Source organism: Photinus pyralis, unplaced genomic scaffold, assembly GCF_008802855.1.
Source record: "Photinus pyralis isolate 1611_PpyrPB1 unplaced genomic scaffold, Ppyr1.3 Ppyr1.4_unclustered_Scaffold8227, whole genome shotgun sequence".
NCBI lineage: Eukaryota > Metazoa > Arthropoda > Insecta > Coleoptera > Lampyridae > Photinus > Photinus pyralis.
In genome coordinates, this window is record NW_022172337.1 from 77799 (window position 1) to 91326 (window position 13528).

A 13528-nucleotide genomic window follows, 5' to 3' on the forward strand; every position below is an offset into this window, starting at 1 on the left:
GAAACAACTTCGCCCTGCATATATTATATGACGATCCTTCTGACTATGGAATGGTTATACCCTTATTGGTCCTGTCATTGTTTTCGAATGGATGTAGATAGTAACTGCATATCCTGTCTACCTTATTTATTTGTTATATGAATGATATGCTCCCTTCTAGTCAGTATAAGATGCTTGGTTATAGCATTGAATAATAATTCAGAATCAGATTTATTATTCAATGGTTATAGTATCAGACTCATCAGACTAGATCTGTACTGCACCGGCCTCTGTGCATAAGTTTGCTTGATTATAATTTTTAATTGTTTTCAATAATAAGCACTATGGCAACTAACCCATAAGATACGATTTGCAAATGGAACCCCACCATATTATTATACTATCTCCAGTTGTAGTAACATTACAAAAAGTAGCAAATGTATGTAGAAATTTCTAACTGTTATATTTTTATTTCAGGGCTACGCGTTATGTGTACTGGATTACGATTTCCTCATATTGGATAATGTATTTCTCGTTCATAAGCCAGGAATCAAAGTGTATAAAAGAGATGCTAAAAGAGACATTTTGTCAGCAAAAACCAACCATTTAATTAAAAAAATAATCTTTCCCGAACTTAAAGCATTGTATGGCGTTAGAAAGGGCTGTGCTGTATAGTTAAATTAATTTTTGTGTACTTATCCAAAAGTGTACTGATTATTGTTAAGTATATAATTAATTACTGTATTTCTTCTCCTTTATTTTACATTATTTATTCATTAGAATTTTTACCTATGTACATAATTTTTTATGACTGATGATTGAGAATGTGAATATTTTAATTGTAGATAGGTATATGAAAATGTTATTTTTTCTCTTAAATTTATAAGTTCTTATACCCATGTGTGAACTTGATAATTACTTTGTTTTATATTTTAATGTGCCTTATAAATGTGGTGATTATATATCTATATGATATTAAGTGTACATATATAATGTAAAAAGTCGCATTCTGTTTATTATTATTACTATTATTTTAAAACCTATGAAGTATTTCTCAGGAGTTACTAGTATAGTTTGTAGATTTGTTTGAGATGCTTTGAAATTTTGTTTATTGTGTATACGTTTAGCTTCTTTTGATTATATTTAGTCACCACAATACTTCTTTGTAGGTATTGAAAAAGATTTTTCGTTTAAACAAACAATACCTATTAGTCTATATAATTAATTGATCAATATTTTAGTGGAGATTTGTGTAAAGTTTGATTATTCTATAAATCGGATCTTTATATGGGTGCTGACTTTTCGGTTAAAGTAGCGTGCCAAGATCTAAAATATTGAGCATTCCTAAAATTGTTTTCCATTAGTTGTTGGTAATAGCTAGACATTTTTATACCTAAACAAAATGAAGTAAATGAATCTGAAACAGTAGATATTTATTATTAGTATAGAACCTTTAAAAATATAGCCACTTATACTATACCTACCATAAATTAACCCATTAACGATAGCAAGATATAAGCATGAGAAAGGACGATGCCGATTCACAACTTGTGTAATATGTTGCCTTACAGAATCCAAATAATTCTTCCCTGGAGTTACACACGAGGCATTTGATAAACATTTATTTTGAGGGCGATATTACCCATTTGTGCTACTCTTATACATAAAGCTTCTGTCCTGTTACAAGTCCATTTTTAGTTTAGTTTTGCTTTAGTTATTTTGATTTTTAGGTTAGGAATTTGTTTATTTTGTTTTTATTTTCATCACATAGGCGTGTCTATTTTCTTAAATTTCTTCTTTCGATTTCTTCGCTTCTTTGGATTCTTGCTCTCTTCTTACAATTGTATTTACCTTTTCACGCTTTAAACGCTTTTTTCTTTCCTTACTGTTTTCACTATTCTAATTTTCGAAGCTTATGTGTACTATTCCATGTTACGCCTCTGGTCCGCTTTCAGTGTCATCTATTGTCAGTTCTTGTAAACTACGCTATTCTTTCCCGCTCTTTTCAAAAATCTATTCTTCTTTTCCCGCTAACTTTTTATGTTCCTTAATTATTGGTATTACCTACTGTTCGTTTTTTTCAAAATCTTCTACGTTTTCGTTTCCGTTTTGGTCAATTGTCAATTGTATGGTGTGCTTGTGAGGTGCGGAATTTTTGCAGCCGCTTTTATCCGACAATTTTGGGATTTCTACCCTCATCATATACCTAGTCTCCACTCATTACAAGGAATTGGTATTTCTTCCTTGGAAACCCTATTTTGGGGATTAAGAGTGGAAGAGGAAGCGCATTTGTATTTGTGAATTTACCTACAACCAATATATATATATGTCACCCTTGCTCGCCGGATTTCAACCCTTGTGTAAGTATTTTTGTTGTCTGTATCCTTTTCTATTTCTTCGTTGTCTCTTAGGATCCGAGCGTTATTTCACCGTCCACCAATTTAATTGAGCATACATATCTATATATTGTCTCTACGTTAAGGCCCACACCATCTCGTAAGTAGCCTTTTTGTGATAGTTTTAGCTTGTATAATGTGGGGTTTTTGTTCTAGGGCCTTGTAGTTTTAGTTATTTCTTGTCTATACTTGTTATACGTACCTATCTACTACTAAGAAATCTTCGTCTTCGTCCATCTCCAGTCTTCAGTCGTCCGTCTTCAATCTACAGTCGTCCGTCTTCAGTCGTCAGTCGTCCGTCTTCAATCTACAGTCGTCCGTCTTCAGTTTTCAATCTTCTTTCGATACCCTGAAATTTCTTTTCCCTTGTTCCCTTCTACCCGAATCCCTATCCTTAATCTGCCGCGTATTTAGCCACTGGTCTACCACCGCCAAGTCCGCCGAACAACTGCTGGACAATTTCAGGAGCCAGAACAGCTAAGTTCAAGTTACCTATTTACCTTAAATAAAACCGTTAAGTTAATTTTTAAAAAAAACACATTAATTCAGCTACCCCACATCATAATAAGTAATTTAGTCAAATTTTATTGTTTTACTGTGAGACGAGATCTCGTACCGTTTTTCTTTTTTTTTGCCGTTATTTCCCTGTTATCATTCCGTGCCATTATCAATCATCATCATTCGCCCTACAATATATCTGTGTTAAATTCTTGATTTCCTTGAAGAATAAATACCTTTTCTTTCCCGCTATCTTTCTCTATTTCTTTTTTTTATAGTTTTACCCCTGCATTTCCAGACCAACAGGAGCAGGTTTCTAATTTTTTTCCTGTACGGCTTGGAACTATCGAAAAATTAGTGGCGCCTAAATTTTCGGAGCATTTATAGCTATTTCTTTCAGGATCGTCGAACCACCCCTACCACCGAGAGCAGCTGGAGCCGTAGTGCTGGGTTTCTTATTTCCTTCCAGTTTTCTTCGTCACAGCCCATACGCATAATACTAATTGTAAATGGGAACTGCTGTGGCTCTAACACGGATAGGTACCATCCGCACACCTACGCATGCTCGTTCAGCTTTGTTTTATGTCTAAGAATATGTGTACCGAATTTATTCCAGTCAGTTCAGCCGTTTAGTCGAAAATGAGAGTTTCACACACTGCGTGACTCTACCCAAAAACTTTTCAGCTATGTTTCAGAATATATTTAAGATCACCGAAAAAAATAAAAAATTAAACAAATATAGCAAACGAGCTCCTGGGTATGGCTATAGCATGTGCAAAACCAAATTTTAAACCTGATGTTAGTTTTGCTTTTATTTAAAGTGTAATATGTACGAAATTTCATTTGAATGCCTCCATAAATAAGCTGCGCATGCGCAAAACCAAATTTTGAAACTGATGTTAAATTTTCTTTTATTCCAAGTGGTTATGTACCAAATTTCATTTAAATCCCCCTATAAATCAGAAAGTTGGCACTGCGCATGCGCAAAACGAAATTTTGAAACTGGCGTAAAATTTGGTTTTATTCCAAGTGCCTATGTATCAAATTTTATTTAATTGCCTCCATAAATAAGGAAGTTGGCACTGCGCATGCGCAAGACCAAATTTTGAAACTGGCGTTAAATTTACTTTTATTCCAAGTGGCTATGTATCAAATTTTATTTAAATCCCTCCATAAATAAGAAAGTTGGCACTGCGCGTGCGCAAAACGAAATTTTGAAACTGGCGTTAAATTTACTTTTATTCCAAGTGGCTATGTATCAAATTTCATTTAAATACCTTCATAAATAAGAAAGTTTGCAATTCGGTCTGTAAATGGTCGAGATGCGCAAAGGGCACTGTGAATGCTGATCGATTAGGTTCAACTTTTGGAATTGTGTTTTATATGGCTAAAGCTATGCGCATATTGAATTTCATGCAATTCGGTTCATAACTAACAAAGATGTCAATAGGGCCTACTTTATTTTTTGGGCTACATTGCCAATTCAAGAACTCCGATCTACAAATTTGATAAAGAATCCACCTGCAAAATTTCATCGTAATCGGTCCATTCGTTTATGAGTTATCGTGCTAACGGACGGACGGACACAACAAAATTATAAACTCGCTAGGAGCTCGTTAAAATGAAGCTTACTGCCACTTAGGCAACCAACCATACACTATCTACGTTGAAGTGTAAAGGCCGATTCAGAGTTCCGTAACGGTAAGCGGTAACAGATAACGATAAGAAATAAGATAAATAAACATTTAAGGCCGATTCAGAGTTCCGTAACGGTAAGCGGTAAGAGATAACGATAAGAAATAAGAAAAATAAACATTTAAGGCCGATTCAGAGTTCCGTAACGGTAAGCGGTAAGAGGTAACGATAAGAAATAAGAAAAATAAACATTTAAATTAAATTTGGTGACATTCAGAGTTTTTCCGTAAGATGCAAGACGTAAGTAGTAAGACGTAAGAAATGGATTATATCATTTCATACATTATCTCTTACGGAATCATGTTTTGTTTATTAAGATGAGAAGGTATTCGACGGTTAAACATTTGTGTTGAAGGTGTATTAACACTAGAAGCGCTATGATTATGATGTCACTATCCATATTCGTTTACCTACGTCTATGAAAAGCAAAATAACCTTTGGCACTACAATCTCAAACGTCAGTTTGACAACATATGAATGACGCAAACGGTCTTCCCCTTACCTCTTACGGATTTACGTTACCGCTTATTTCTTATTTCGTACCTCATACCGTTACAGAACTCTGAATCGGCCTTAAGTTGTTGGTGTAGTATGGGCCGCACGGCATCGCGCATTGTCGTCTTTGCTTCTTTATTTCTTCGTCGCTACCGCTACCTTGAGACACACGCTACAGTAGGTAAAATTACAAAAATTGGTAAAACCTAGATTTACGAATTATGTATATTTTGTGATATCTTCAATCTTGTTTTTCTTTGAAATAAAAACTGGTTTTTCAGGATAATTTTCTTTTTTTTAATAAATACATACATACATAGTTTAAATGATCCAGTTTTGTTGTACAGTGACAAAATATAGGCTCACGTAAACGATCGTAAACGAAGTAAAAAAATAAAACTCAAAGATTTAAATAGTACCTACTTGTGTTTTTTTATTTGCGTGTTCAATAATAAAAAACACTATGTTCTGTTTTTAAAAAAATTTTGTTGTTTCCAGCCAAACCGCAAGTGAAAATTATTGTCAATGAATCCTTTTCTTTTTACTCTAAACTGAAAAAATAGAAGCAACCACTTCAGTGAACTTAATTCATAACAAGTAACTGATGAAATGGAAATGTATACGCCCTCGGCTTTTAAGATCACATTACGTTTCAATGGAAGATTCATAATATGAACCTACGAGTATTGAATTTATAGGATAGTTATAAATTCAATGCTACGAGTAAAAAATATTACTCGTAGATATTAACACACTACTTATCTAATAAGTCATTAACAAGATATTTATTGGGGCCGTTCAAAAATACTAGCACTACAATATCAAGAGAAAAACTAAGTTGAAGATACCAATACGTAATGCATTAATGTCTCTTAAATTCGTCCAGAATATAATGCATAAAATTCTGTTTTTCCATTTCTTGTAATTATAGACCTGCTGTAGTGTGTATATCATGTGTATACTGTATATCAAGATTCCAGGCAACAGGCAGTGACAAAGAAACGCCGAAACAAAGACAACAATGCGCGACGCCGTGCTGCCCATCCCACACGATTCCACGCGAGCATTGTATAAATAATAATTTAAACGATGCCGCCAGAAAACTTACCTTTCAATGTTGCCATTGTAGATAGTGTATGGTTGGTTGTCTAAGCGGCAGTAAGCTTCATTTTATCATTATTTTTGTCGATGATCGTACCTCTAAATTTGGTTCCAATTGGTTCGGACATTTAGTCGGAGATGGGAGTAGATACAGACTGACATAATCGAGATTTTGTATGATTCTGATTCCTGATGCTTCAAAACGTGTATTACGGAAAAAAGTGGGGGGTCATTTTTTACCCCAATGCAGTACATCCCTTTACTAACGTGCAGGTGGTAAAAACTTGATACAAGTGTTAGCAACCTAAGTATATACTTATTTTTTTTTATTTTTTTATTTTTTTTTTTAAAGGTGCAGCTCATCAAGTACTGGGTTATTAGTGCTACACCCTCCTTTGATCGTTGTCACTAATCGCAAAACGAGTGTACTACTTCGAAATTATGGTAAGAAGAAATAAGGTAAGAACAAGTTGCACATATATTCACGTCTTCGGGTCTGTGAAGACGGCTTACTTGAACACACACAAGATAAGACCTCGGATAGGAGGAAACAGGTAGTAACAAAAGGTAAGAAACAGAGGAAAAACCTAGGAAAGAAATACATGTACTAGTTCAGTTTTGAAAACCACAAATAAACGACGTTCATCAGAATTCTTTGTCCAATCTAGTAATCCTAGCGAACAGGAGGATAGTCTTCTGGTTATTTCGCGCTCTGGTAAGAAAAATCTCCTCTCGTCTTGTTCCGATAGCAGGCCATGCATCGACTTTTGCTTTTACGCGTCGGAGTTTGTTGTTATCTTGTTGATCCCATACTCTTTGGAACCTCTCCCACATGGAACTTCGAATTTTTATTTTGATATCCTCGGCTAGGATCATGTTGTGGGACTCTCCAGAAGTTGCCGCGTCCCTAGCGACAGAGTCAGCGCTTTCATTTCCCTCTATACCTATATGGGAAGGGACCCATATAAATGTGACTTTGCGGTGAATCTTAGATAATTCTTGTTGGATTTTCGAGCTAAGTAGATTTCTTGGGTTAAACTGTTTTATACTCATAATTCCACTAATGGAATCTGTGTGAATGAGACTATCTTTATTGTTATTACCCTCATTAATATGCTTAAGAGCATGCCATATAGCGAACTGTTCGGCTGTATGAATACTACACATCCTTGGTAGGGAAAAACCGAGGTGAATTCCATTGGCGACAACTGCAGCCCCCACCTTTCCGTCGTCCGTTTTTGATGCATCCGTGTAGATATGACTTCTCAGCTGACGGTCCTGTATTTCCTTCAAGGTGTTTTTGAAAATGTTGGGATGTGTGTCATCTTTGTTGGAGGTGTTAGAGAGTTGCAGATTTATTCTTGGTTGTGATAGAGTCCATGGAGGTATCATCTTATTTATTTTTAGTGTAGATACAGGTAACTGTTCAAGGTTAAAGTCGTATGCTTTTCTCAGCCGTTGGTGGACAACTTGAGGCAGATTTCTTAGTCTGGATGTCATTTGAATAGCTGGGAATAGATATTTTTGTCGGGTGATTATCAGAATTTTTCACGTTCGCGCTGTAATTTAAAATAAGTTGCTGCCGCCTTATAGACAGTGGTGGTTCTCCCGCTTCACATAGGATGCTTATTATAGGACTTGTTCTGAAGGCGCCTGTTGATAATCGGATTGCATTTTGGATCGGGTCCAGGATTTTTAAGACTTTTTCCTTGGCTGATGAATATACATATAATACTGCCATAGTCGATCTTTGATCTTATAAGTGTCCTGTATGTTCGCATCATAGTTTCTTTATCCGCTCCCCAATCGAAATTTGAGAGTGTTTTTAGGATTCTCACCTTGGTGGTACAATCATTCTTGAGTAGTTTAATGTGTGGGACCCAACTTAGTCTTTGAACCAGGGTCATACCTAGAAATCGCACTTGGTTCACGCATTCAATTTCTATATTATAAAGTTTAAGAATCGGCGGATGAGAATTTTTTTTGTGACGTCGACTGAACATAATTGTCTTGGTTTTATGGGGTGAAAATTTATACCCTGTATTCTCGGACCAGTTCTCAAGTTTTCCTATTGCACTCTGTAGCAATTGTTTGGCATTGTCTGGGTTTTTTCCGCGGTAATATATGGCGAGATCATCTACATAGAGAGATGTTTTTATTAGGGGTGATATCGAGGTGGTTATTTTATTTATCGAAATCATAAATAATATAACACTGAGAGTGGATCCCTGCGGTACTCCGTTTTCCTGCCTGTATTGAGATGATAAGAAACTGTTGTGTTTGACTCGAAAGGTTCTATTTTTCAGGAAATTTTGTACAAAGTGTAGAATGTTTCCATCAAGTCCAAATTCCTTTAAAAGTCTTAATATGTTAAATTTCCAGGTTGTGTCGTAAACCTTCTCCAAGTCAAAGAACACTGCTGTTACTTGCTCATTGCAGTTAAAGGCTTGTAGAATTTCTGATTCAATGGCAATCAGTTGGTCCACTGTTGATCGTCCTTTTCTAAAATCACTCTGATCTTGATTTATTAGCTCATTACTTTCAAGAAACCACATCAATCGCCTACAAATCATCCTTTCTAAAAATTTACACAAACAGCATGTCAAAGAGATGGGCCTATAGTTTGTTGGGCTTGTTGGGTTTCAAAATAGGAATTATATGGGCTTCCCTCCATTTATGAGGGAAAACATTACCCGACCAAATATAATTTAACAACTTGAGTAAGTAATTGAGGGTATCATCAGGTAATTGCTTGATCATTTCGTAGGAAATATTATCTGGGCCAGGTGCTTTATTTTTGGATTCACCTAGAGCAGAATCGAACTCCCATTTGGAGAAAGGGATATTAATGGGGTGTGGAAAATTCTTTTTAATATCCATACCGGTTGCTTCAATTTTCGCTCTGTCGTCAATGAATTCTTGCGTGTAGTGTAGATTACTAAAGTTTTGCTGGAAGTTTTCTGCCAAGATATTCACTATGTCTTGTGGATCAGTTATCATATTATTGTCGTGCTCCAGTGCAGTGATTTTATTGTGGGAGTATTTGCCCTGAATTCTTTTAATTTTTTTCCACATATCAGTTGCGCTCGTATCCGTATTAATTTCAGATACATACTGCTGCCAGGATTTTCTTTTGCTGCTTTTTATTGTTCTTTGTGCAATTGCGTTGCATTTTTTATAATTTATGAAGTTGTCTTGATTGGGATTGTTTTTATATCGATTGTAGACTTTTTTGTGTTCTTTTATTGCAGTTTTACACTGGGGGGTCCACCATGGGACTGTTTGCGCCTTTTTGTTTATCATCCGTTCAGGAACACTTTTACTAACTGCTATAGGTAGGTATACTTATGTAGGTACTTGAAAGTATTTCATTAAATTAAATTATACAAAGAGTATAATACTGTTAGATTATAATCACCTTGTGAATTGATATAAATTTGGTAGTTATCTGGAATTGCAAGTTCTTCCAAAGTTAGTGGATTTGAAGGTACTGCGGTTAATTTCTCTCCTTTTCGGTCAAAGTGTTGCATGTTGGCGTATTTAGGAAATATGTTCCTTGTGCTGCTTGCGAACTGAACTCACAACATAAACCATAAATACTTGCTAAATTACAACGGTAATCCTAATCAGTAGTATTAGATTTTGTAAGTAGGAAAGTAGGTATGTATAATACAAGCGATTTGCGCCAAAACAATTCTGCACCAAAACGATTCGGTGCCCAAAAGTTTGTGTCAAACCGCTCTGCCAAAACAATTGCGTCAAACGCTCGCGTTAATTTAAAACTACCCCATTAGGGATGGTTTCTTAGTGATACTTTACTGACGTTTATTTCCAGCAAGATCCAGTAGCAGAGTGTTGCCGACAGTCATGACCACGTTTAAAAAAATGAGTTGACTCAACCAAATTTGTCAATACCAACTGAACGATGTTTAAGAGAGGTATGGGTACAACTGAGTCAACTCCAATTTTACCATTGTGGAAAAAGAGTCATGTGTCCTGGGTCGTAAATTAACAAAAGTTGAACGTTTCATCATAAGTGATTTAAGTGAATTAAAAAAAATTAGCCTTTGAAGCCGATATAAACAAACTGTAGCCACATTGCTATTAAAAGTCAAAAAAGCGCTACATCGAAGGACATAATCCTGGTTTTCACAAAAAATGGTTGGTTTCCATCACAGAATCGAAGCTCGCTAGTTTGTTCTTGTGTAATTACTCAACTCTTTTTTTTGCCATTTGTGTCTTAATCTCACCATAACCTACACACCACGCGCTCACAAAAATCGACAGCCAGCGCCCTATCAGAAATCTTTGAAAACAACAAACAACAAATCTAAATTTATCGCACATCGCCCGTGATGGTCTTACACGCATGTTACGATGCTTATTATTTAGAAAGTTCACGATTTCGACACGAACGAGCTTGCAAGCGAGTGGAGCAGGTGATACCGTATGAATAAGGGTTATTTGTGTTTTACCAATGACTATCCTCTCCTCCACAGACGCCTTAGATAAGATTTTTCAAGGAATACATGGAATAACACCAGAAATGATAAATAATGTTATTCAGCATGTTCAAGCACGGGCAGAAGTATGTTTAGCAGCAAATTGTGGATATTTTTAACAGCTATTATTTATTAATTTAAATACAAAATAATTGTTTATGTGGTTCTCATTTTTGTTGCAGCCTCGTATCTTGAAAAGTATTTCTCTGATCGCAAAAGTGGTAATATGGTTTTCTAGTGAGTTCTGTCTCAGTGTTCATTTAGAACAGGATTTATACGCCAGCCCAAATTTAGGAACGTTAGCATAAGGTAACAAGGAAGAATTCAAGTCAAGGATACAATTAATTAAAAACAAAAATAAGGAAAACGCTGCCAAACGCGGAACAATAATCACATTAGGAAACAAACCAGCAAACGATGCAAAACAATCGTAAGCATTCTTGACTAGGTCGACGCATCAGCACTTCCTATTTTATTAGAATAGTTAAGGTAGGTTAAGAAACAATTGCTGTGATATAAATAGCGTATAAGCATAGTAAATAAACATTATCAAATCGTTCTTGATCTGTAGTGCATTCGCAGTTCGGAACTAAGCGGTAATCCCCAGACGAATTTACATTGTGTAAGTTTGCTGGGTGTGCAGTTACTTACCCTAACTGTACACTCAGAATTAAGCCTCCATTGTCCGTGAGCGCGAATTTTGGAACACCCTGTGTCATTTAATTTGCCTGTATAATCAATGTCTAAATTGATTTTTTTAATTTCATTTTACGATGCTCTGTTATTACTTATTATGGATGTATCAAAATTCAAAACTTTAGACATGATAACAGAATTCTAAAATTCTAGAATTATAGTGTAAACAGGAACAGATAGATTGTCAGGCTGAAATTTAAAGTGCCATTCTGTATAAAAATTATTAAAATCCTCGTGTGAGATCGAAGAGACATCAGCGCATTTTTGGGTGGCAGATCAGTATTCTATTAGTTTTGACTCCACCAAAGTAACATCTTGTCGGGGGCTACCACATTCCCTGAATTTTTGGGTACTTCACATAGCTCGAGCTTCTATTGGCGACACGAGAAAAAGAGACCGCGATTTGAGCTCTAAGGAACTTTTGCGCGCCCACAAAGTCGAATACCCCTCAAAAACGCGCATCTTGCAAAAGGTGGTTAATTTTGCCCCTGGAAAAAAACCAAAATTCCCCCACGCAGGAGTTCTGCGTGTTTACAAGATCTTTCCGACGATACCAATTTGGAAACAATTGGACCAAAACTGTAGAAGAAGATAGGAAAAAACTGAAAAACCTCCAGGTTAGTATAACACGCTCGGGGATGGCGCCCAGATGTCACCGACCTCACATCATGTAGCCCCGTGCCTAAAGTTGTTAATTACACGGCCCCGGTATGTTCATGTACATTCCTCGTCTTTCTACAAGCATTCTTCTACGGGCCCGCATTTGCTGCAGCCAGTGAGCCAGCCAGCCGGTCAAAGTGAGGTTAAAAGCTACCTTTTTACAAATCAATTTGCAAAATTGCGCTAAAAATGTGACAGTTTAACCGTTTTTCTGTAAGACTGTAACTGTCCTTGGAATTTTTAATTTAAATTAGAGAGGAGAAAAGGAACAGTTGGAGAATGCGATATACCTACACAAGGGCGTGCTTGACAAATCAAACACACAATACCCACTGTTGGACTTAAGTCGACATGAGATATTCTGCAGATAAAATTGAGGGTTCAAAATTTATACAGGCGGTGTCTATCTACTAGTGAAGTATTATTTTTGACTCAATGGATGCAATGTTTGTTACTAAAACCAAAGACTATCATCTCCTCTAAGTCTTTGGTTTTACATATGGAGTTGTACGGTTATTATTTCCAATGCCTCCAATGGTTGCAACTTGCAAGGATTGCGAAATTTTTTCTTTAAACGATAAGTATCACAATACATGCAGGACATACAACATTTTGCAAGCGTTAATTGTCAGTGGGCTCCAAAATGGCGGACGAGCTTACGGCCGAGTCAACTGTTGTATATACAGGGTGTACATTTGAAAACTTCCCACCATGGATTTATCGAAAATCACCGATTAAAGAAAAAAAACGCCGAGAGACGTCAAAAGATTTGTCAAGGGGGACAACTTTTTAACAAAAAACTACTTCACCTCTTTTCATCCTCTGCCTCCTCAGGGTCATTCCCTTAAAAATTTTAAATTGCAATTGTGTTGAATAATAGCTTGTTTGAATGGTCTTTTGAAGCCCTTTATTTTGACGTTTGATTTTTTAAAATCGGTCGATTCGTTTTCGAGCAAAATCTTCATTTAATTTATTAATTTGTTCAGATAGAAAACAAAAACAAACGAAAATTTAAGTACTTTTTATTTCAATAAGTGTTCAAAATGTTGCCCGTTATTGGCCAAACAATGATATAGGCGATGTTCAAAATCGTAACGGACATTTTCAAAAACATGTTGTGTATCATGGCGGCTTTGAATTATTTAAATTAAATTAAATTAACTGACAGCAAATTAAATTCTTTCTTTTCAGTTGCAATAAATAAGTGATATTATCGTTTGTTTTTGTTTTCTATCTGAACAAATTAAGTAGGTCAATTAAATAAATTAAACGAAGATTTTTCTATTTTCTCGAAAACGAATCGACCAATTTTAAAAATCAAACGTCAAAATAAAGGGTGTCGAAAGACCTTTTACACAAGTTATTACTCGATACCACAGTTGTCCCCCTTGACTAATCTTTTGACGTGTCTCGGCGTTTTTTCCTTTTATCAGTGGTTTTCGATAAATCCGTGGTGGGAAGTTTTCAAATGAATAAATAGTACTTAGCTATTTTCTATACTTTTAC

General features: G+C 35.7%; 1 protein-coding gene and 1 long non-coding RNA gene across 5 annotated transcripts in view; both read left to right on the forward strand.

Moving 5' to 3' along the window:
* LOC116182961 (beta-1,4-glucuronyltransferase 1-like) overlaps positions 1-1407 on the forward strand; it is a 53190-nt gene extending 51783 nt beyond the window's left edge. For all 3 annotated transcript variants that reach the window (XM_031503534.1, XM_031503535.1, XM_031503537.1), the window contains exon 4: positions 457-1407. In XM_031503534.1, the coding sequence (XP_031359394.1) occupies positions 457-654 (198 nt within the window). In that variant the 3' untranslated portion in view covers positions 655-1407. The remainder of the gene's footprint in view (positions 1-456) is intronic.
* A 9050-nt stretch (positions 1408-10457) lies between these two features.
* On the forward strand, positions 10458-11116 carry LOC116182970. Of its 2 annotated transcripts, none has more exons than XR_004147662.1 (3): positions 10458-10611; positions 10664-10752; positions 10849-11116. It is a non-coding gene; the product is annotated as an uncharacterized LOC116182970 (long non-coding RNA). The 2 variants fall into 2 exon arrangements; XR_004147661.1 differs by having other exon boundaries at positions 10458-10603.
* Positions 11117-13528: the final 2412 nt, after the last annotated feature.